The 24,883-nt window shown below is 36.0% G+C and overlaps 5 protein-coding genes and 1 long non-coding RNA gene across 8 annotated transcripts; 3 read left to right on the forward strand and 3 right to left on the reverse strand.

The window, feature by feature from the left end:
- Positions 1 to 1,789: 1,789 nt before the first annotated feature.
- LOC149399831 (protein STRICTOSIDINE SYNTHASE-LIKE 6-like) lies at positions 1,790 to 6,159 on the forward strand. The gene is made up of 4 exons (XM_089610616.1): positions 1,790 to 2,473; positions 3,562 to 3,869; positions 5,347 to 5,479; positions 5,577 to 6,159. The coding sequence occupies exons 1-4, from the start codon at positions 2,063 to 2,065 to the stop codon at positions 5,853 to 5,855; spliced, it is 1,131 nt and encodes a 376-aa protein (XP_089466742.1). The 5' UTR covers positions 1,790 to 2,062; the 3' UTR covers positions 5,856 to 6,159.
- Positions 6,160 to 6,810: 651 nt separating this feature from the next.
- On the forward strand, positions 6,811 to 9,695 carry LOC149399832 (protein STRICTOSIDINE SYNTHASE-LIKE 7-like). Its single transcript, XM_089612770.1, has 4 exons — positions 6,811 to 7,295; positions 8,275 to 8,582; positions 8,681 to 8,816; positions 9,214 to 9,695. Exons 1-4 carry the CDS (start codon positions 6,882 to 6,884, stop codon positions 9,490 to 9,492), a joined length of 1,137 nt encoding a protein of 378 aa, XP_089468896.1. The 5' UTR covers positions 6,811 to 6,881; the 3' UTR covers positions 9,493 to 9,695.
- A 1,447-nt stretch (positions 9,696 to 11,142) lies between these two features.
- LOC149399833 (protein STRICTOSIDINE SYNTHASE-LIKE 6-like) lies at positions 11,143 to 14,066 on the forward strand. The gene is made up of 4 exons (XM_089611914.1): positions 11,143 to 11,637; positions 12,526 to 12,833; positions 12,935 to 13,070; positions 13,617 to 14,066. The coding sequence occupies exons 1-4, from the start codon at positions 11,224 to 11,226 to the stop codon at positions 13,893 to 13,895; spliced, it is 1,137 nt and encodes a 378-aa protein (XP_089468040.1). The 5' UTR covers positions 11,143 to 11,223; the 3' UTR covers positions 13,896 to 14,066.
- On the reverse strand, positions 12,695 to 17,368 carry LOC149399834 (isovalerate--CoA ligase CCL2-like). The gene is made up of 5 exons (XM_089611913.1): positions 17,002 to 17,368; positions 16,037 to 16,675; positions 15,310 to 15,557; positions 12,954 to 15,025; positions 12,695 to 12,818 (listed from the first exon to the last, which is right to left on the reverse strand). The coding sequence occupies exons 1-4, from the start codon at positions 17,308 to 17,310 to the stop codon at positions 14,506 to 14,508; spliced, it is 1,716 nt and encodes a 571-aa protein (XP_089468039.1). The 5' UTR covers positions 17,311 to 17,368; the 3' UTR covers positions 12,695 to 12,818; positions 12,954 to 14,505.
- A 2,244-nt stretch (positions 17,369 to 19,612) lies between these two features.
- On the reverse strand, positions 19,613 to 21,176 carry LOC149399835 (uncharacterized). Of its 3 annotated transcripts, XR_016296617.1 has the most exons (5): positions 20,860 to 21,176; positions 20,595 to 20,656; positions 20,367 to 20,481; positions 20,214 to 20,276; positions 19,613 to 20,045 (listed from the first exon to the last, which is right to left on the reverse strand). It is a non-coding gene; the product is annotated as an uncharacterized LOC149399835 (long non-coding RNA). The 3 variants fall into 3 exon arrangements; XR_016296618.1 differs by lacking the exon at positions 20,214 to 20,276; XR_016296616.1 differs by having other exon boundaries at positions 19,613 to 20,276.
- Positions 21,177 to 22,450: 1,274 nt separating this feature from the next.
- Positions 22,451 to 24,883, reverse strand: LOC149399836 (serine acetyltransferase 2-like). Its single transcript, XM_089612086.1, has 9 exons — positions 24,576 to 24,883; positions 24,249 to 24,446; positions 24,091 to 24,150; positions 23,867 to 23,962; positions 23,738 to 23,762; positions 23,434 to 23,528; positions 23,180 to 23,346; positions 23,030 to 23,103; positions 22,451 to 22,942 (listed from the first exon to the last, which is right to left on the reverse strand). The coding sequence occupies exons 1-9, from the start codon at positions 24,858 to 24,860 to the stop codon at positions 22,860 to 22,862; spliced, it is 1,083 nt and encodes a 360-aa protein (XP_089468212.1). The 5' UTR covers positions 24,861 to 24,883; the 3' UTR covers positions 22,451 to 22,859.

A 24,883-nucleotide genomic window follows, 5' to 3' on the forward strand; every position in this document is an offset into this window, starting at 1 on the left:
TTTTGTTAATTTTTTGTTAATAGCCATAGCAATCTATTTACAGCATGTTAAAAGACGGGAATGACCTCAAATAACCCCAGCCAAATTCTCGCCCATTATTTTCAACCTATTAATTTGAATAGAAAACAAATATTCGGTCATAACTACTCGTACAAATTGAGGGAGGATTTAAAACTCAATAAATACACATAAAACAAAGTGTCTCTCTCTCTCTCTCCCATCTCATTCAGCGTTCAAAAGAATAAAAAAAAAATGGTGAACGGTTCAATCGACTCAGATCCATCGCCGTCGAGAGCGAGGCCAACAGACGGTCGCTCAATTCCATCCAGTATTGTAAATACGACGTTGATTTACAGTTAATACCAATTGTTTCATCGTAAATGCATTGTAAATACAAAGCATATTTACAGTATATTCGTGTAAATAAACTGAAAAAAAATTCTGGAAATATTTTGGACGTTCTAATATCAATAAATGAAGAATATATTTACAGATTTTATCCATAATGAATTGCCACGAAAATAGAAACTAATTAGCTAAAGTCAACGCTGAAAATTTCCAAATACACGTTAACAATCTTTCCAAATCGGTTAGATTCAAAATTAAAAAAAAAAACTGCCTAATTCAATTAGCGGACGTAATAAATAAGGGCAAAGGTGTAAAACTAATTCAATTAATAAGATGTCACGTAAGCAAGATGATTATTTACGGGAAATTAACAAAAAATTTGCTAAAATCAAATTGCTAGTGTTTAAGATGGCTACGTAGCCAATTATTATTTGAAGATTGAATGTAATTTGTTTGCAAATAAAATACGTATTAAAGTCAATTATTTTTCTATATCTGAGAATATTATTGTGGAGCTTATTGTTTGCAATCCAAAAATCATAAAAATTTGAAACGCACACCACATATCATTAGCTGTTTCTAGTGATAGAATACGCAAAAGATTGAGAAACACTCGAAAACAAGATATACATGCGACGTTTGTGAATGTGAAATCAGCCAACATAACGTGTTCGTGTCCTCACCTAGTATTTTAGGAAGAAATGAGATTAGACAAGATTGGTTAAGACCTTTTTTTACAAATAACAAATAATAATAATATAAAGTCGCTATCCTAAGTAATATGATCGATGGAGAAAGTTAGAGGTATCTGAGCCAAAAATAGAAAGAGAGAGGGGCACGTAAGTGTTACCGTTTGAATAAGCATTTGGTTTATCCTTAGTTTCTTTCACTACCTCATTTTTAAGTTTTAACTTGAATCATAAAGTTGAACCATAATTGCATTTTCATATTTGAAGTTATGTATTATTGTTAACTATATAGCGTTGTGAATAGAAAGAGCAGCCTGTGTCATTTATGCAGTCGTATTTTATGTTGCTATTTGTTCTATTTTGTATTTTTGTTAGAAAATACATAACTTAATAAAAAGAAATTGTTTGAAATAGTCAAATGATCATTCTTAATTCATTTCATTTTCATATTATAAAAAATGGCTCTTCAACGTCATGAAAGCCAACGATATATATTTTCTTAAGAATATACTTATTTGGAGAGAGTATTAAAAAAATGAACATAGTTTTGTGTCAAATGAGTTCGACTATATTTTTGAGGGTGAGGGTGAGGGTGAGGGTGATAGTTTTGCCAAAATAAAATAAAACAAAATAGATCAAAATGGTAGGACCCACAATCACCACCATTGGGACCCACTAGTTTTATCAGTCCAACAATCTCATATAATTTCTTCTTTCTTTATTTGTATCTTATTTTCCTTCCCCCACCTCAACGTACCCATAAGTAGTCATAACACATGTATGTATGTATATACACAGTAACACAGAGGCATGTACATATATGTATATTGAATAAATGTCACCCGTTTTTCCAGCGTCTCGAAGTTACAAATCACATCTCAGAGACAAATCCGATATTTGCATCTGAATCTCCATTTTCAATGCACTATCAGAAAGTGGTCCAATATATAATATTTTGCCGATCCTAAGCCACAAAAAAAAAAAAGAAAAAAAAAAGAGAGAGAGAACAGTCGGTAACAAGCAACATGTGCGAGTCTCCCAAGCAAGTAGTGAAAGGCCGTTCATGGCCAACCACTCTTTTCGTCGTTTCTTTCGCGTTGCCAGTGACTCTGGCGCTGGTCCTCTACCGGCTCGAGCCGTTCGATCCGGCGCCGCTGCCGCTCCACGAGCTGGCTGGGCCGAACGCCGCTGCGCCGATGCGAAACGGCCACATGCTTCGCGGCGCCGAGCATGTGGGCCGCGGCGCGCTTCCGGCGCCGGAAGATCTGGCGTACGACGCCGCGGCGGGGGTGGTTTATACCGGCTGCGTCGATGGTTGGGTCAAACGAGTCACGGTCAACGACTCGGCGGTCGAGGACTGGGTCAACACCGGTGGTCGACCGCTCGGACTAGCTCTCGCCCGGGACGCCAAGCTTATCGTCGCCGATTCCGAGAAGGTCCGTCGTACTAACTGACACGTACATTCATTACTTTAGGTTAACGTTGAATTCGTCTCGTAACTATTGGTTGCACATTGGATAAGATTGTGAATGCGTTTACCTAATTGTATCCACTCTCAATACTTTTAATTAATTAGTCAAAAGGTATTTCACATTTAAAAAAAATTTACTAATTAATTAAGTAAATTACATTTCTATCATAAATGGGTCAAGCGGCTATATAGTCAAATAGAACTTAAGCTTTTGCGAAATTTGCAAAATAGTCATAGTTTGTCAACTATAAGCAAACTAGTCCAAGTAAGATTAATTTAGGCTGGATTAAATTTAATCTCAATAAATTTAAAAATTCTACTTCGGTAAACATCACCGTACAGTACACGTCACAACTTGTTCATATAAAAATGAATACTGCAATTTTCATTTCGGTACGTATATATAACTAATGAGCAATGCTATTTGTCTCGATTCACGAGTGGGAACGATCCACTCACGTGTTGACACGTGGCAGTTCGTTGCCACGTGTCAACACGCGAGTGGATCGTTCTCACTCGTGAATCGAGACAAAAATCATTTATCAATTGAAAATGAATAGTAGTGATTTGAACTACAACTAATCATTAATTTAAGAAAAAAAAATGATAACTAATCAAGTAATAAGTCACTAATTTAATGGAAGATTGGAAGGCTATTAACTTAACATTTTTTGCTTTTGTTTTTGTTTGTCGTTGTCTCTGAGCCAGCCACTAAATCTATTACTAATCCAAATTTGACATTGTCAATGCCAATCAACAGCTTTATGAATTTAAATTTCTTATGGGTAAAAATAAAAACTCAAGACAATGAACTGACAAACAAAACCAAAACAAAAACCAAAACCAAAAACAGGGAAAAACACATTGAACGACGGGAAGGTTTTTTTTCTCCAAAATAAAAATTAAAAAAAAAAAAAAACACTTGTTAACTACGAGAACGACAAAAACACTTGACTTTTAGTTAGGCCACACGTATATACGAGACGAGAGTAGGTGATATACTCTTCAATTTCCTTCCATATACGTAGTCTCTGACGTTTATTCTTTTTTTAGGGGCTACTTAGCATAGACAAATTCGGGGTGGTTGAGGTACTGAGCGAGGAATCTGAGGGCGTGAAGTTGAAGCTGACAGACGGCGTTGACGTAGCAGAAGATGGGACGATATACTTGACGGACGCTTCGCACAAGTACAGCTTGAAGCACTTCATATACGACATTCTCGAGGGCAAGCCTCACGGCAGATTTCTCAGTTACGACCCTCTCACCAAAACAACCACCACGCTTCTCCAAGACCTCTACTTTCCCAATGGCGTCGCTGTATCGCCCGATCAGGCTTCGGTCCTATTCTGCGAAACACTCATGTACGTACATTATTCGCTCCTTTTTCTTTAAAAAAAAATCATATTATTTCCCAGTATTTATTACGTTCTTAGCTAGACTGATGGTGATGCCAGAAATCTTGAAATAAAGTACAGTTACTTGGAAATATAGGATAGAAGGAGAAATTAATACAGAGTATGTAACATAGTATCAGAGTAATAAAAGGACGTCATTAAATGTGACTAAATTTTAAACATATATTTATAACGTTAGTTTGATTGCAAATTCAACTTTTTTCAGGTGGATTGGTTCATGGGATTTTTCTTTAAACATATGAAATATTAATCAAGTTTGAGTTTAAGATGCTAATTGTTTAGCAAGTTTAAGTTAATGAGTTGTGGGAGGGAAAGTTATATAGATGTATTGAAATGGAGGGTTTAGATAACGGAAACTAATTCAAAATGGAAAACTTGATTTTAAAAAATTAACCAACGTTTAATTTCTTTTAGTAAATTAGTCATTCATTAAAATTAACGTATGAAAATTGTAGAGACATTCATGTAAAATATTATCTGATTAATGAAGTCACGTCATTAAACGTGGTTTAATTTTCACCATATATTTAAAACGTTGATTAGATTGTAGATCCAACTTTTTTCAAGTGGACTAGTCTGCGAGATTTTTCTTTAAACATATATTGCTTAAACATATGAAATATTAATCAAGTTTGAGTTTAAGATGCTAATTGTTTTGCATGTTTAAGTTAATGACTTGTGGGAGGAAAAGTTATATAAATGGGTTGAAATGAAGGGATTAGATTACGGAAACTAATTCATAATGGAAAACAAGATAAGATAATAAGATATTATAAGAGGTTAAGTATTTTCATGGGAGCCACTAAGATTTATCATTTTAATTTTGATGGAAAGGGATTAGGACGGAAACTAAAAAAAAATCAGTTAAATTACAAATACAACCTTCATCAATATAATTATTATGTAAATATGAGGGTAATATAATAATTTTAATACAACAAATTTTATTAATCATTCTTATCAAATAATAAAGATATTGATTGTAGTATTTTCTTTCATTATATCAATCAATTTTTAATAAACTTACAATCCGCCATTTTCATTTCGTTTCTCTTTCATCATTTTCAATCAAAGCATAGGATTTAGGATGACTGATTTTTTTCAGCTTATTTATGGATAAATACGTAAAATAAAAATAATATAAATTAAAAATGTGTAAAATATGACCAAATCATACCCAAAAATTTAATTTATTATCTTATGTAACCCATTCTGATTCTCAATTCTTTTTTAAATTAATTAAAACGGTCGCCAGTGTTGAGACCATTCGGGTCAATGCACAAATCTAACCATTAGATATACACCGTTTGAAAAAAAACAAACAAAAAAAAAAAAAACTTGCAGCATGTTTTCCTTAATTACTCGATTCAATTGTCAATCAACTTATGATAATTTTTTTTTTATATATATACATATAATGCAGGAGAAGATGCAGAAAGTATCACCTAAGAGGAGAGAAAAAAGGAAGCGTTGAGCCGTTCATCGAGAGGCTGCCGGGAATGCCTGATAACATCCGGTACGACGGCCGAGGCCTTTATTGGATCGCATTAGCCACGGTAACAATAAACTAAACAAAATTAATATAGTTCCTTTTTATATATTGGGTTACGTATATAGCTGAGCATGTGTAATTCTATTTTTTGTTCTCAAAAGGAAGAAACAGCATCTTGGAAATTAGCATATAGGTACCCACTGATCCGGAAGGGACTCGCGATCCTCGAGCGGTACGTGGGCCGACCCTCCATGGAGCGTAACGGTGGGGTCTTCGCGGTGGATCTCGAGGGAAAACCCGTGTACCACTTCCATGACCCCGCACTGTCCATGATCACCACGGGGATCAAGATCGGAGACTATCTTTACTGCGGTTCCCTCGCCTTTCCCTACATCCTACGCCTCGACCTGCACCACTACCCTGCACATCCCTCCACCTGATCATCACCGGCAACACTACATAAGTGGTTTCCAAATAAGAGAGAGATAAATTTATGCAGAGCGATGTTGATCTTGGTGTATTAATTTGATTTCAACACTGAAAAATCTCTCACTTGGGATCATGTAAATTCTAAATAATTAGAAAGAAAACCGACGTTATTAGTCTCCATTTAAAACACTTTTTTTTTTCTCTGTCGATTAAAAAAGCGATCAAAAGTTGTTAAAAAAATGTATCAAATTTACAATAAATAAATGAATTATGTAGCAAAAAAAAAATATAGAAGAATTTGTTACAACTTGCTAATTCTCTAGTTTCGTTTTAGATTCTAGCCAAAGTTTCATTTTATTAGGAAAGTAGTCAATCGGGGCCATCGGGCCGAAGTAAATTAATTAACTAGTTAAGTTAATTTAATTAACTTTAGTCTGGTGCGCTATTTTCTTAATAAAATGAATCTTTAGCTATTTTTTTAATAAAATAAAACTTTAGTTATTTTTTAAAAGCAAAATGAATTATTGGGCTATTAGCCTAATTTAATTAATGAATTAGGTTAATTTAATTAATTTTGGGTTGATGGGTTATTTTTCGAAATAAATTAAATTAATCTAATCAATTAATTCATTTACTTCGGTCTGCTGGGTTATTTTTTTAATAAAATGAAATTTTGACTATTTTTAAAAAATAAAGTTAATTATTGAGCTAATTGCCTAATTATCCAAAAATAAATATATATCGTAATTTCATATATTTGTTTCAATATGATCCAGTTAAATTAAAAGTCCGTTTAAATTGTTGGAGATTAGAGTCCTATCCACTACGTACGCACGCAATAAATTAAAGCCGTGGAGTGGAGATTTGAATTATTTTTATATTTATGCGTACTAATAAAATAACTTATCATCTTCAAATATTTAATTTCATGTGGAAAAGATATCTCAATATATATAACAAGTTGTACAGACTGTACAAATAATTACGTGTACCGGTGTACAACGTCTATATCAAGAAACTCTGATCAATAGTACAACATGCCTGAATCTACCAATCAAGTGAAACGCCGTTCATGGCCTTCCACTCTCCTCGCCGTCATCTTCTTAGCGGCGTTGCCAGTGACTCTGGCGGTGATCCTCTGCCGGCTTGAGCCGTTCGAGCCGGCTCCTCTGCCGCTCCACGAGCTGTCCGGAGCCGTGCTCTCCGCACCGCTACGAAACGCCCAAATGCTGCGCGGCGCCGAGCTGGTGGGCCGCGGCGAGCTGGCGGCGCCGGAGGATCTGGTGTTCGACGCCGAGGCGGGGCTTATATACACTGGCTGCGCCGATGGGTGGGTCAAACGAGTTACGGTCAACGACTCGGTCGTCGAGGACTGGGTCAACACCGGTGGTCGACCGCTCGGACTCGTTCTCGGCCGCGACGGTAAGGTTTTCGTTGCTGATGCAAATAAGGTTAGGCCTTTTTTTTTTATGAGAATTATGTGTACCCTCAAAACTTTATGAGAATTGTTGTTTAATTATATTTTAATCTTTTATTTTGTATAACTCGTTAAAATATAATCCGTTTCTGAAATTTAATAAAGTATTTATATTTTGGTACATAAAGACAAATAAATTACAATTAAATCCTTTTAATTTAATAATTTGATATATTTACAAGTGGGTGAATAAAAAAATTAAGTTTGATATAATTTGATATATTTACAATTAAGTTTATTTTCGAAATTTAATAAAGATATTTTGGATGTTTTACATACTAAAAAAATTAGTTTTTCTAAAGTGTTTTTACATGGAGCTTGATTTTTAAATAAGAGGTTACATAACTTAAACTTGATTTTTTTTATCAAGTTTCACTATTATATTCCCCAAAATTAAAGCTTACAAAAACCAAGCTTTTGGGTATTTCAAAGTTCGAATATTTATTTCAAAAGAAAACATTCGAAATTTTGAAGTTCGTTGATAAAAATTTGAATTTACAATTTCAAACTTTTAATGATAAACTTTGAAATAAAAGATAAATTATTCGAAATAAAGTGATTTTTTTTAACTCCTGAGTGAAAAATTGACAAATACAAAAAACAATTTCACAAAAAACTATTTACAGGTGGATAAAATTAAAACACTAACTATAAAAACTGTAATAAAGTGATTGAAGCTTATCTACATTGAAGAAATTTTCAAGATTCTCAACATGCTTGAAATCCTGGCTTCTCATGGAGAGAAAGAGACTTGTTTGGGCATGAAAATGAAGAAATGAGAGATGGGAATGAGGTTAGAGTTAAAAAAAATTAGTTTTCCTAAAGTGTCAAACATGGAACTTGGTCATTAAATATGAGGTTACATCAAACTTAAACTTGGTTTATCAAGTTTCTCTATTATATCCCCCAAAATTAAAGCTTAAACATTAAAACCAAATCTGTTACAAAACCAGGGTCTACTAAGCATAAGCAAAGAAGGGACTATAGAGGTACTGAGCGAGGAAGCCGAAGGTCTTAAATTCAAACTCACGAACTCTGTGGACAAAGCCGAGGACGGAACACTTTACTTCACGGACTGCACCCACAAATACAACTTGAGAGACCACATTTTGGACATCCTCGAGGGCAAGCCTCACGGCAGATTGCTCAGCTACGACCCCGCCACCAAAAAAACCACCACTCTGCTTCGCGGCCTATATTACGCCAATGGGGTAGTGGTCTCGCCCGATCAGGCTTCTCTTGTCTACTGTGAAACCGTGATGTGAGCACTGAGTCAAAAGTCTTACCAAGTGCAGCCTTATTTTATATTATTTCTTAATAATTAGTTAATGGTTGTATATTTTTCTTTTGGCGATGCAGGCAAAGGTGTAGAAAGTACCACTTGAAAGGGGAGAAGAAAGGTAGTGTTGAGCCTTTTGCTGAGAAGTTGCCGGGCATGCCCGACAATATCCACTATGATGCTGAGCGAGGCATTTATTGGATCGCATTGGCTACGGTAATTTAATAGCTTGGTAGATTTAGACTTGAGTGTTCTTGTTCTTTTAACTAAAATCATATCACATAAAAAAGCGACGAAAAAAATGAAATACTACATAAAAAAATTAGGTAAACAGTCAACTAAAATGTTTGAAATTGCTATATAACCAGCGTTGCGTAAATCTTAGGTTAATAGTCATAAAGATGATGTGGCCAAGTAAATGAAAATGACTATTTATCTAAGATTTACGAAACGTTGACGCTATTTAGCAATGTCAAATTGTAAATGTGACTATTTAACTAATGGACCCTAAAAAAAATCCACAGTATTTTAGTTTAGAAATTAATCTATAAATTTTTAGTTATTTTGCAACAAAATGGCATAATTAATGTTGTTAAAAATATGTGGTTTTCAGGAAGTAACCCCTTCTATGGAATTGGCAATTAAGTATCCCTTTATCCGTAAACTAACGGCAATTATCCAGAGATACGGCCTCCGACCTAACACCGAGCGCAACGGGGGAGTCTTTGCCGTAGATTTGGAAGGGAAGCCTGTTTATCACTTCCACGACGCCGCATTGTCGTTGATTTCTACCGGAATCAGGATCGGAAAATATCTCTACTGCGGTTCTGTTGCCGCTCCTTATATCATGCGCCTCAATCTGCAGGACTACCCTGCACGTCCCCACACCTGATCCATCAATGCACTAGACAGTGTTGTGGATTTTATTAAAAAAAAAAAGCTCAAATAAGCAGCAGTTCATAATAGTGTGTTTTTATCTGTTTTTCTTGGTGGTTCTCTCATATTGCCCCTTACAGTGTATTCTACACTCCTTATGACTTATGAGCAAGTAGTGACTAGTGATATGTTAATTATATTTTTGGTGATATAATTAAACGGTCGAACACCAACGGCTATATAATAAAAAAATATATATTAATTATATTTTCTATGAATTTTATAAAAATAGACAAAAACAAAACTTCTTTCCTTAATTAATTTAGGCCAAGAAATAATAATTAATTATAAAACTCTGGTATATTGATCAACAAAAATAGGTAATGAGAGAAGGGGTGGATTAAGATGAGAGGATTTGAATGGATGTATTTATAATTTTTGGTGTTTGGTACATGAGAGAAAATAGATGAGAATGATTCTAGGAGGGATTTGAATCATTAGACTCATCGTAAAGCCATCCTCCCAAATTTGGACGGATTGAAAAGGAGAGAACAACTTTTTTGAAGATTTACAATAATATTCTTATAATATTGATGACAATTTCGTAATATATAATATACATATATACAGTCCATTGACTCTTTGCCTTCTCTATCTCACTCTCTCAAATATCTCACATCTTATATAAAATTTTAGAAAATGATTGTACACATTTTTTTTTATCATTATAACTTCTTTTTTATCTATATTTTTTTTAACAATCTAGTCCAAACTGATTTGCATGTTTAATATCATAGCGAACGATTGTGTTCATATATATATATATATATATATATATATATATATATATATATATTAGTTCAAATAAGTTATATGTAAATTAATTAGGCCTCAACACCTTGATATTATATAAAGGTATAAAAAATAATTTTAATATATAAAAATTAATCATACTCTTCTGTTTTTTTATTTACAACAAACAAAAAAATGAATGGATAATAATCTTTTTTTTTATTATATCAATCAACTTTTGAGAAAATTATAATACACCGTTGGCATTTTTTTTTCCATCTTATACAACTTATCCATTCATGTTTCCTTCTTTCCTATCAAACAAAGCCTTCGTACATGTATTTGTGACATACAAGGACCGATGGGCTTTACCCCAACCGGAGGCATCGTGGAAGAACTTCATCCGGTGAAGGAAGGGCTCGGAGTAAACTTAGGTGTTCGGTCAAAACGAAAATTTCATTATGAATGAACCAAAATTTCGAGTAGTGTCAGAATTCCGATCAAACCTAAATAAAACATTTCATTCCGGTTATTTCCGGCACTAATCACCTAATAAAATAATTGAAACCTATAATAGTCTATTATCGGAATGGAATTTTCGGTACCGCGAACAACATCGAAACATACAAAATTTTCAGTTTGTTCCATTTTAATAGTCGGTGTTACACGGAACAACGACTCATCCTCAAATCGCCAAAGACAAAACCCAATTTGACCTGTACCGTTGTGGAATTCCCAGTTTGTAGTAGTGCAACGAGGTAAAATATCTAGCCTTTGATGTTATTTCCTCATATTGCGTACAATACATATGGATATGGTGATATAATATTTTATCATCTGCAAATATTTCACATCTAAGAAGTGGTCCACAATATATATATAACAAAATATCATACAGACTGTATAAATCATTACGTATACACATATCTCAAGAAGAAACTCTCGATTGTGCAACATGCCTAAATCTACCAATCAAGTGAAACGCCGTTCATGGCCTTCCACTCTCCTCGCCGTCATCTTTTTAGCGGCGTTGCCAGTGACTCTGGCGCTGATCCTCTACCGGCTTGAGCCGTTCGAGCCGGCTCCTCTGCCGCTCCACGAGCTGGCCGGAGCCTCACTGTCCGCGCCGCTCCGAAACGGCCAACTGCTGCGCGGCGCCGAGCTGGTGGGCCGCGGCGAGCTGGCGGCGCCGGAGGATCTGGCGTTCGACGCCGAGGCGGGGCTTATATACACGGGCTGCGCCGATGGGTGGGTCAAACGGGTTACGGTCAACGACTCGGTCGTCGAGGACTGGGTCAACACCGGTGGTCGACCGCTCGGACTCGTTCTCGGCCGCGACGGTAAGGTTTTCGTCGCTGATGCGGATAAGGTTAGGTTTTTTTTTTGTCGTTATATGGTTATATCGGTGGTCTGTTCAACTTGTAAATTAATTTACTCCTGCAATGACGGACCAATTGAAGCAAAGGTTGAAGTTGAAGAAACTTTGATTCTTCTCTGGTATATAAAAATAATAAGAAAATTGAAAAAAAAAAAAGTTTTAAACACTTGAGTTGCCGCCTCTCTATTATAGCTGTACTTGTAAGTTGTAAATACACGGCAGAAAAAGAATACGATAAAGTCAACGAAGCAATAAAATGATATATGACGGTGAAAAGTACACGAGACAACGTGGTACTGTTAATGCACTACCAAGTACCAACTCATATTGGGTTCTCTTTTCTTTTTTTTTTTTCCTTTTTCCTTTAAGATATAATGGATCCATATACGACAAGTTCCGAAAATCCCTATTTTTTTAGTACTTGAAAGTCAGTGCACACTGTTGTATGATTTGAGATTTCCATGAAATTTGATTGGATCGGACTTAAACAAAGCATAAAGTACAGAATAGTGAACTACAGATGCTAAATTACACTTATTAAGATGATACAGACGTTAGTTGTTTTTCAATAAATAAAAATATCCAATCATCATGGGACGGCTAACGTCACTTTAATGGGTTAATCTTGCGCAAAGAGAATCTGAAAAATCCGGAATTCCGTTCTGCCTAACAAATAGTATTGGAATTCTATTCTGGTACGATTGTCGGAACAAAAAAAATTCTGTTCTGATCCGATGTAGGTCGGATTTTAACCCGACCGGAATGTGAAGTTACGATGGGTACAAATTATACTAGTTTATATCATACAATGTCCAGCCCTCTAGTACTATATATGCATTATTTATCCCACAAATAATGTTCAAATATGTTGCAAAACAGGGTTTACTAAGCATAAGCAAAGAAGGGGCTATAGAGGTACTGAGTGAGGAATCAGATGGCCTGAAATTCAAACTCACGGACTGCGTTGACGAAGCCGAGGACGGAACACTTTACTTCACCGATGCCAGCCACAAATACAACTTGAGAGACCACATTTTCGACATCCTCGAGGGCAGGCCTCACGGCAGATTGCTCAGCTACGACCCCGCCACCAAACAAACCACCACTCTTCTTCGCAGCCTCTATTTCGCCAATGGGGTCGTGCTCTCGCCCGATCAGGCTTCTCTTCTCTACTGTGAAACCGTCATGTGAGCAGCGAGAGCAATAGCGTTATCAAACACTGATTTAATTTGTTTAGTTTTTTCTTAATAATTAGTTAGTGGTGTTGTAATTTTTTTTTTTTATGCAGGCAAAGGTGTAGAAAGTACCATTTGAAAGGAGAGAAGAAAGGTAGTGTTGAGCCTTTTGCTGAGAAGTTGCCGGGCATGCCCGATAACATCCGGTACGATGCTGAACGAGGCATTTATTGGATCGCATTGGCTACGGTAATTGTAATTTAATAACTATTTGGTAGATTTAGACTTAATAATGTTCTTGTTCTTGAACTAGACTAGCATAACATGAGAAAGCGAGAACTAAAAATAAAAGAGAAATTGGGGAAAAAAAAAACTTTTTATATTATTCAATTTGTAATACATTGATTTAACTCATATTTAGAAAAGAAAAAAAAATTATATTTAGATTTGTTAACGGAAATCTAAAGCATAAATAACTTACTTTAAGCTTAATAAAATCCTTAAACAACTTATCAACTTGACAATCTCAAACTAAGTCCTAAATAATTTCTGGTTTTAGGATGAAAATACTTTACAATCTGTTATAGTCTAAAAATTAGGAAATATCCTGCTTAGATACATTAAAATTAAGTTCAGATAATCAAGATTATACAAAAAAATCAACCATGAAAAAATTATTTTTACAAAAGAAATTAGCTTATGAACTGAAATTCAACTTCTGAACAGGAAATTGATCTAAAAATAAAAAATGAGGTGGTTTCCTAAAATGTTTAAAAATATTTGTGGCTTATGCAGGAAGTAACCCCATCTCTGGAATTGGCAATAAAGTATCCTCTGGTCCGGAAACTAATCGCCATCCTCGAGAGATACGGCCTCCGACCCAACACCGAGCGAAACGGCGGCGTCTTTGCCGTTGATATCGAAGGAAAGCCTGTTTATCACTTCCACGACGCTGCATTGTCGGCGATTTCTACCGGAATCAGGATCGGAAATCACCTCTACTGTGGTTCTGTTGCCGCTCCCTATATTCTCCGCCTCAATCTGCACGACTACCCTGCACGTCCCCACACCTGATCTATCACCACCAGACAGTGTTGCAGATTATTATTGTTATTATTCATTATAATTATTTAACAAAAATAAATTAAGCTGGTCATAATAGCTTTGCTTGTCTGCCTTTATGGCCCTTAACTACAAACTCTATATATACCCCGTCATTGAAAGAGTACATATTAGATTCACAGATCTATGTTTTGAGATTATACCAAATTTATGATCATTTTGTTTTATTTTTTTACAAAGATCTATTAATTGTTTCTAATTTTAAACTATGACTATTTAGTAACAAGTTTATCATTAAATAACCGTGTTTATTGACAAACATGTCAATAAACAACTTGACAAAGTTGGTCAGAGTTTTGGTGAAAAAAAAGAAGTTTTAATTGTTCATAATTTTAGAATTATCCTATATTGTTCAACATTTTCCTCATAGAATCAAGTTTTATTGGGAAAATAATTTAGCTAGTAAAAATTTAAAAAAATAAAATAAAAACTCCATTAAGTTAGATATATCTTTATTGATAACTTCAATTCGAATAAAATGAATCAATCTTTTTAAAGTCATTTCTTTGTAAATTATTTTTTCCTTTTTTTTTTTCCCTTCCAAATGACTAATTATTTAGTACTATAGGCTACCCAAGGCCTTGGCTCTTTCTCTGAGCAAAAACTTCTGAATCTTCCCAGTGGAAGTCTTCGGCAGCTCTCCGAACACAACCGTCCGCGGCGCCATGAACCGCGGCAGGCGGGCCCGGCAGAACTCGATGATGTCATCTTCCCCGACACGTCCCTCGAAGCCGTTCTTGAGAGTGACGAAGGCGCAGGGAGTCTCGCCCCAGTGTGAGTCGGGGCGGCCGACGACGGCGACCTCGAGCACGGCCTCGTGGCCGTAGATGGCGGTCTCGACCTCGACGGTGCTCACGTTCTCGCCCCCGGAGATGACGATGTCCTTGGCTCGGTCCTTGACCTGGATGTAGTGGTCCGGGTGCTTCACCGCCAGGTCACCCGACCGGAGCCACCCGCCCCTGAACGCCTCCCGCGTGGCCGCCTCGTCGCCCAAGTACCCGCTCATCACCGTGTTCCCCCGGAACATCACCTCCCCAATCGTCCGCCCGTCCGCTGGAACCGCTTCCATCGTCTCCGAGTCCCTATTACGAGATATAGATCATAGAAACAAATTCATTATGAAAAATCAAGTAATTAAGGATAAGAGGTGTCGAGCTTTTTATCATCTTTGGTATCTAGTTATTTTTTCCACAAGACCTCTCCTAAAGTATTGTGACTGCACTAGAGTTTAACCGTCAAATTCGGGATGAATTGGTGTAAGTTCCTCTATTTTCATAATAATAGTAGTAAAATAATTTAAGGGAAAAAATAAAAACTTAAGGGGAAGTAATTATAGTTTTATTAGGTTAATAAAACTTTTATATACCTCACGTCGACGTCCTCCAGACCAAGGTGGCGCAACCCCTGCCGGGACTGAATCCGGCGCCGCTCCTCCTCTGGCAAACTTTCTTTCGCGGAGCTCAAGACGCAGTTAGTGGCGGGGCCGAACGTCTCGGTCATCCCATAGATGTGGTTCACCCGGAACCCCATTTCCTCCATCTCGGCCAGCACGTGTGGCATCGGGGGAGACCCGCCGGTGATAACCTCGACGGGGCGACTCAGCCTCGGCCTTCCCTGTCCAAGGTGGGGCATTTTGACCGGTTAAAATTAATCGGTCAATTTATTTACATTTTAAGCGGTTAAAGTTAAATCACTTTAACCGTTTTTTTTTGTCAAAATTAATCAAGTGGTTAATTTTAACAACAGAAAATTTGGAAAATAGTTCACTTAAACGTTTGACATTATTAAATAGTCAACGTTTGATAAATCTAAGGTAAATATATGAAAAATGGAGGTGGCCTAATATATGGAGGTGGCTATTTATTTAAGATTTACGTCTGTAAATATATGAAAATGACTATTTACCTAAGATTTATCAAACGTTGACTATTTAGCAATATGAAACGTTTAAATTGGTTATTTTCTTAATGTACCCTTCTAACAATTACCCAGAAAATAAAATATTATTAAAACTAACGGTTAAACGGTTAACCGTTAAATCGTTTAAGATAGTTTAAAGGTTTAACCGGGTAATCATTTTGTTCACATTGTACCTGTCCCCGGGCGTAGTTGACAAGGGAGTTGAGGAGAGTGGGGACGGCCCCCATGTGGGTGACCCCGTGGGAGTCTATGGCGCGGAAGACGGCCTCGGGGCAGGGCTTTCGGAGGCAGACGTTGGCGGCGCCCTGGGCGGTCCCGCCCCAGATGAGGCTCCAGCCGTTGCAGTGGAACATCGGGCTCGTCCAGAGGTACACCGCCTCGGGCCCCACGTTGTGGAGCAGCACCGTGGCCAGGCTGTTCAGGTAGGCCCCGCGGTGGCTGTACACCACCGCCTTCGGCCGCGACGTGGTCCCCGACGTGTAGTTAATGCTGATCGGGTCCCACTCGCTGCTCGGCCCCCGAACCTCGAATGCCGAGGATGGTTCGGACTCGGTCACGAGGCTCTCATACGAGGGTGAGTCCATGAGGACTAGGGTCGGGCGGGCGGGCCCGGGGAGGAGGGCTAGGGCCTCTCGGGCGGTGTGGGGGAGAGTGGGGTCCACGAAGAGGACTTTGGCGTTGGAGTGGCTGAGGAGGGTTGAGACCATGCACGCGTCGTGGCGCGCGTTCAGAGGGCAGAGGATCGCGCCGGCCATCGGGACGGCGAAGTGGAGCTCGTACATCTCCGGCAGATTGTACGACAACGTCGCCACCTGGGCCAGTGTGCCACGTCATTCCAATATATGAATCTTTAAAATGTTGTACCCGATTAGAATTTAGAAGTGATAAACTTAATAAGATTTGTATCAATTTTAGCAAAATTATCTAGATCCCAGAGAAGAGTCAAACTAGTTTGTTTATTGTCAAATCAAAATGTTATAAATTTAGAAGATTATTTTGAGAATTTAATTTATTTTACAAGGTTATTTTGTGTTAAAAAAAAATTACCACAATAATTATTTTGTTCTAGTCAATCAGTTTGACTACCATGGTCCTTATAATAAATAAATAAAAAAAGAATTATGTGGAATAAATTTACCACGTCTCCGCGAGAAATTCCGAGCTGGTTAGCGAGGGAAGAAGCGAGGTTGAGGCATCGCCGGTGAGTCTGAGCCCAGGTGTATGTGAGAGAGCCGTAGATGAGCGACGTGGAGTCTCCGTAAGCCTTGGAAGATCGCTCCAGAAAGCCAATCGGAGACAAAGGAGCGTAGTTCGCAGAGCACCGAATCAGACCCGCCATAGACTTCCATGACTCTGGCTCCGGATCGTCGCCCCATAGTTTGCTACAGTATCGACGACCTGACCGAACTAGTGAGCTGAAAAATGGTCTCCTCATAATTTGGGTCATTATTTTTGTTTTATTTTTTTTGGGAGGTGGAAAGAAACAAATAGCGAGCGTAATTCTCGGTCACAAGATAACGATAACGTTTAGGTTTGTCCTTATCGTTCCAAATGGCTGTTTGATAACGATAATGTTGAGTTTGACATGCATGCATATGATTATTCAACAAGATCCAATCAGTGAATCAGAGTATGGAATGCGTTGTTAAAAGCTTATTATTATATTTAAGAGAGAGTGAACATGGACACCAATGTGACGCACTACTTTTGTTTTTCAATTTTCATGCAAATCTTATGCTTGATTTCGAGGTTATTTATTGCTCTCTAATTTTTGTGACCTCAAAGACAATTGCTTAAATTTTTATTGGGAATAGATTAGATCTTTCCAACCAAGTTATCATGCTGAGTTTATTTTTAATCTATATAATGAAATCAAAATAAAATCCCACTATTAGTGGGGGGCCACTATTAGTTTGGGGGGGGGGGGGGGGGGGGGGGGGGGGGGGGGGAAGGGTTTCAAAATTTTGAAACTATATAAAATTTAAGGATAAATTATAAAAATATTAAGGATATAATATAGGTTATGACTATGTTTTACATAATATGATGTATGTACATTCTCTTAATTTGAGTTATTTGTTAAATTATTAGATAATTAAATTAAAATTTTAAAGTTGCGAGTCTAAAACAAGGATAGAGCTCTCCCATTTTTATTATTGCTATTGCATTTTTGTTGTATTATAAAGCCTTATTCGGTTTCCAAAATATGTTACATTTTGTCGGCTTTACCATATCATCATTATCTTTTATAACAATATTTTAATAATCTCAAGGGCAAATTAATACAATATATGTGGATCCGTAAAATATACACCTTCTACGCTACTATTTCCTTCATGATCTTTCCGAATCCTTATTTTAGTTATTTAAAACTGCATACAATCAAATAATTAAGAATTCAAATCACAGAAAATCCTAGACGCCGCTCTCAATATGGGGAAATTTACAGTTAGTTTAAAATAGTGGAGGGATTTTCAACCCAAGGAGGAGAATTTTTTTCCCCCCTATATTTTTGCCATTTTAACCGACGCGAAAGGTAGATTTTTTATTCTTCGCGTCCGTCGTCCAAAGTTCAAAGCCGTCGTCATCCATTCCACTCCGAGCTCGTCTATATTGTGCAAATTGGGTTAGTTGACCCCCTCTCAAATATGGATGGTTTTTTTTTTTAGTTTAGATTTGGATTTTGGACGACCATCGAAACTTTGATCGAGAGATTTAAAATAATTTGACAACTTCAGATTAATTAGGAAAAGCAATATTACATGAAATAACATGGAATCTCTTCAAAATTGTAAATAATTTCCACACTACATTTAAAAAAAATTGAATATAAAATTTTGAAACTATATAAAATTTAAGGATAAATTATAAAAATATTAAGGATATAATATAGGTTATGACTATGTTTTACATAATATGATGTATGTATATTCTCTTAATTTGAGTTATTTGTTAAATTATTAGATAATTAAATTAAAATTTTAAAGTTGCGAGTCTAAAACAAGGATAGAGCTCTCCCATTTTTATTATTGCTATTGCATTTTTGTTGTATTATAAAGCCTTATTCGGTTTCCAAAATATGTTACATTTTGTCGGCTTTACCATATCATCATTATCTTTTATGACAATATTTTAATAATCTCAAGGGCAAATTAATACAATATATGTGGATCCGTAAAATATACACCTTCTACGCTACTATTTCCTTCATGATCTTTCCGAATCCTTATTTTAGTTATTTAAAACTGCATACAATCAAATAATTAAGAATTCAAATCACAGAAAATCCTAGACGTCGCTCTCAATATGGGGAAATTTACAGTTAGTTTAACTTTAAAATAGTGGAGGGATTTTCAACCCAAGGAGGAGAATTTTTTTTCCCCCTATATTTTTGCCATTTTAACCGACGCGAAAGGTAGATTTTTTATTCTTCGCGTCCGTCGTGCAAATTGGGTTAGTTGACCCCCTCTCAAATATGGATGGTTTTTTTTTTTTTAGTTTAGATTTGGATTTTGGACCATCGAAACTTTGATCTAGAGATTTAAAATAATTTGACAACTTCAGATTAATTAGGAAAAGCAATATTACATGAAATAACATGGAATCTCTTCAAAATTGTAAATAATTTCCACACTACATTTAAAAAAATTTGAAAGAAAAAAAAATATAAAAGCAAAAAATATAAGATTAACGAGTCACTTGGTACATAAAATATATATTATTATATATATATAAAGGAAACCCCGGAATCCACTATTCATTCAGACACATTTTCCTATTCATTCTACAGTAATATTTATGCCCTTCTAAAGTTGCCAAATTACAAATGTGCCATTGTCGAAATTACATTAATGCCGTTAATTAGTAAATAAAACATAACTTGAACATTTATTAATTTAAAAATCATTTGCACTCGCGAATTCTCCAGAGAGTCCTCTGTTGATATCATGCTTTCATCTTATCTGACAAATATCAAAAGGACTCTATAGATTGATAAAATTACAGCCTACGCCATTAAGAATTCTCTAGAACAGCCTCTAAAATTCTCGAGAAAGTCACATATATGTCTGTCCATCTCTCGACTTCTCTCGATGCTCCAGAAAAATATTGAAATTTGATTTGACTTCTTCCAACAACGAGTATATATATATGAACAATATACCCATCTCTTATCGACCATCCCTGTAAACAAAGTTTGCATCAGCAAACACACAAAACACCATATTCTTCTTTTTATCTATTGTTTACATTTCTTTTTCTTTCACCTTCTTGGGTTGAGAAAGAAAGCTACATATAGTGGAAATCAAATTGAGAAATCTGTATGCTTTCGATGAAAAAAAAAAATTATACTGCACGAAAGAAGGCTATTTGACATGGCATCTTGCGACTTTGGTGCTTTTGATTTGCTTTTACCTGAATGGCAAAACAATAAACAAATGAATGAATGTAGAGATTGAATGAGAATGCAAAATATGATCAAGTCAATAGACAAGACAAGTATACCTTTGCGATTGAGTTTTTTTTTAGCTTCACCGCTTTTTCACTGGTAACTGAGTCCGATTTTCTCTGTTATCGACCGTGGCATCTTGCGACTTTGGTGCTTCTGATTTGCTGTTACCTGAATGAACACCAATGCAAAAAATACAAAATAAAAAAAATGAATGAATGTAGAGATTGAACAAGAATGCAAAATAAGATCAGGTCAATACTCAATAGACAAGACAAGTATACCTTTGCAATTGAGTTTTTTGAGCTTCGCCAATTCTTCATTGAAAACTTTAGTCCGCTTTTCTCTATTATAATTAAGATAAAATTATCATTACAGAGAAAAGTGCCATTATTGATTTACTTACATCACATACAACACAAGCATTATTACCAATATCGACATCAGCCATTTGAACATTTGTCACAAATGGCTCAATATGAAGAAGAAGAAAAATTAACAAAATAAGGAAACAAAGTTATGATAAAAAAAACAAATTAAATAACGTACCTTCGAGAACGATCCTCCGTCGAGGAACAAAGATACAATGAACGTATTCATAAGGAGAGGTTGTCGCAAAAGCCCTAACCCTAAACATCAGTCACCGCTGATTCCGAATTGAGGCTGAAAGAATCATGGAATCGTAAGCAATCGACAGCTCCGACGAAAACGACGAGTGAGTGAAGTCGAAGAAATAGAAACGATCAACGTGAGAAAGGATTCGGTCATCGTCGCTCAGTTGGAGAAAGTGAACATACATAGAGAGAGCGGGAGAGAGAGTGTGGCGGAAGAAAGATTGACATAAATAATTTAGTTTTGATTTTGTTTGCTTCAAAATTTAGTTGAGGTTAAATGTGTTTGTTTATGCTCTTATATCTGAAACATTTGTTGGCCATAGGATACTACTTATCCAACGGTTAAAAATAGAGATTGAAAAATGGTGAGGAATGTCGTTTTATACATAAGATTTGTCGTTTGTTTACTGTGGTAGGCTAAAGTTTTGGACATGGACCACATATCCGATTTTGAAGATTTTTTGTTTTGTTTTTAAATTTAAATCTAAGAAGCTATCATATAAAAAAAATAAAAAATTATTTCTATATTAAATTAGTAAATAGAATATTGGAAAGGAATATAATATTTTATAGAAATCAGGAATTATTTATCCATATACAATTTTTATATTAACAAAAATAAAACATAACATTTTTACAATTCTTTCGTAATTGAATTAATTATTAGTAGGTTTTTTTTTACTTGAGTATGTATTAATGGGAGCAATGTTATTTTATGGATTCAAGAAAGTACTTTTTTCCACTAATCAGTAAAAAAAAAAGTAATTACTTCAAAGGAGCTCATTTTCATTGGAATTAATAAAGTAATATGCTCCATATATATTTTTATGTCACAGATAAATAATATATAGTTTCACTATTTGAATACATATATATTATAATTCATTCAACTATATGTTTATTATTGATATTAATTAATTTAATATATTCATGTATAAATTTATAAATTATGTTGCTCTCATTATTAAATAATATATTATTTGCATCTGTGAATACGTAGATATAAATATATTCTTTTTTTTCCTACTACATATTTATTATTGCAGTTCATTAATTTATATTACCAAAATCTATACATAATAAATTTTGTATATATTTTACTATCATAGATAAATAATATTTAATTTTCAAATTTCAGTACATATATAATACTTTGCATATGTAATCTATAAAATACCTTATTTTTTAATAGAAAGAAATTTGTGGACTTTTTTTTAATATGAACATAGTTTTTTATTTATAAGATTAGCTTATATATAATTTAAATCTTTTTGTAATTTATTTTAAAATGTCATGTTTTTCATCACAAAAAAATAAATTATTTAGATAATTAATTATTAATAACACATTAAGCATCCCGCAACAACGTGCGGCTATTCCGCTTGTACATATATATGGAGAGAGAGAGAGAGAGAGAGAGAGAGAGAGAGAGAGAGGTGTCAAGCCCGATTTGTCAATACATTTGGGCTAAATTTGCAAAGAAAAATAATAAAAATGTATAGCGTAAGGGGCACGTAACAAACAAATTGGGGTGTATGAATGCTATGTAAAATTATTGGGGAATTTCGAAATAAATTCCCAACACTTTGATGTCACAAGAAAGTAAGAAGAGAAAGGTCAGTATTCATTTTAGCCTCATTCAAATCATGGTAAATAAATACAGTTAACTTGTACAGCGATCAAAAGGGAGAATAAAAGAGAGAAGCAAGTACTAAATCAAAGCTAACAAACCTGCTATCTCCTGAACTCTCCAAAATTAAAATAAAAAACTTCTCCTTTATTTTTCCCTCTTTTTCACTATTTTATTTCTCTCACTATTATTACTATCAAGAAATGTGTAAAATCCAAATATGCCAGCATCTCTTGAAGACTTAACCTTGTCGAAAACTATGTATCCGCAATAATTCCCCGGCATAAGAGAAAAGAAAAAAAAAATCAAGTCGGACCAGAGTTGGTAACCGAAAGCCTACTATCTCTGAAGCCATCCGTCGCGTTTTCGAAAAAGTCCTTGGTAGCATCTGCAATTTCAAAAGTTACCCATTTATACAAGAAACTCAAACACTTACATATATATCTTTTTTAAAAAGACGAAAGCAGGCAAATACCGTGCTTCATGGTCAAAGAAGGGTCTCCGTGGCCTACGAATCCGATCACCTTAGCGGGTATTCCTGCCACCATGCTAAAGAAATCGGGGGATAAAATTAAATTTTGAAGATATAATCAAGTAAAGAGAGGTCCAAACTAAAATAGAGTACCTGTGTGGAGGAACATTCTTCAAAACTAGGGAACCAGAAGCAACCATAGCGCCGTGGCCTATCTTTATGTTCCCGAGAATTGTCACGCTAGCGCCGATGAGCGCTCCTTCCCCAACTTTCGGGTGCCGGTCATCGATCTCTTTCCCCGTCCCGCCAAGTGTCACACCCTGGTCGAAAAAGTCAACACGTACGATGAGTGATTTTTCAAGTCTTGGTAAGCTTGGAGCTAGAAAGAGGGAACAAAAAAAGCTTACGTGCATCAATGAAACTCGGTTTCCCACAACAGCTGTTTCGCCGATAACGACCCCTGTCCCATGATCCAACAGTATTCCCTCGCCAATTTTTGCGGCTATACAGAAATTAACAAAATATTTTAGACTAACATTAACACAAGGACACTATTGGCTTTGTTTTTGTTCTACATAGCAGAAACCAAAAAAAATTTGTTTCTCTGTACTTTTTTTTTTTCATAATCAGGCGGTCTTTCGTGACTATTTGAATATACACATGAGAAGCTTCTTAGTCGAAGAACCTCACTCATGTCGAATCGAATTTTACCTGGGTGTATGTCGACTCCGAAAACCTGCAAGAAATAGTTAGAAATATGTTAGCGAAACGAGAAGTGATTGAATGCAAGACCGTAAAAAAAAGGGGTAATTTCGATTATCTGGCCCAAGAAAAAAGTACCTCACTTATCCGACTCTGCAGCGCCAATGCCAATACCTTTCGTCCTTTATTCCACAAGTTGTGCGCTACTCGATGAACTTGGAGAGAATGATATCCCTGTAAAACTAGCGCCTTTCATTCAAACTCGATTCACAATCACAAATTCACTAAAATCCGATCACAACGTTTGGTAACAAGAAGAAGAAGAAGAAAAAAAGTCCAACACAAAAATGAACCGGGGATACCTTGAGGTACAACAGTGCCGAGCAATACGATAAACAAGCCGGGTCACGATCCAAGAACGCCTGACGATTATATTCGCAGCATTGAAATCACAATCACAATCACACACACGCATTGAAATATCACCAAACAAGAGCAATAGAGCGAGCAGTGAATGAACCTGAAGATCGAGGCGAATGGCTCGCTGAATATCGCGATCTCGGACCAAGACATCGTTGAATATATCCATGAGCTGAGTAGCTAAGAGAGTAGGGTTTTGGAGCCTGTTAGCGAGAACAAAGCCCAAAGCTTGCTCTAGGCAATCGTGTGCCAATATACTCGCGTACAAGAAGCTGCTCAAAATCGGCTCACTCTCTGCCTGCAATACCAATAATAATATTCCCATGTTTTTTTTAAGCCCATTCTTCGATTCGGATAAATCAAAAATCGAAACTTGAGCTTGACAGGATAACGTTAAGGAACTGAAATTACGAAGTTAATTGATTACCACAGACTTAGCCTCGCGTGTGACGGCGAGCCAAATGGGATCGTCGAGCGAGCCGAAGATCGCCGTGTCGGAGCTTGGTCGGGAAATCCCGAGAGCGTAGACAGGGAAAACCCTCTCGAGCTTGTACGCCGTCGATTCCGAGCCGAAGAATGAATTCTCGCCATCTTTCTCATCTTCTTCTTCGTCGTCGTTGTTGTGAAGGTGAAGACAAGAGAGTCGCTCCGATGGCATTTTGGGAAGCGACGATGAGGCCCAACTCTCGTCGCTCACGCTCAGACACGCCATTTCTTTTTTTTTTTTTTTATATT

This window comes from Urtica dioica, chromosome 4, assembly GCF_054948205.1.
Source record: "Urtica dioica subsp. dioica isolate 48M chromosome 4, U.dioica_male_clone48M_v1_H2, whole genome shotgun sequence".
Lineage (NCBI taxonomy): Eukaryota > Viridiplantae > Streptophyta > Magnoliopsida > Rosales > Urticaceae > Urtica > Urtica dioica.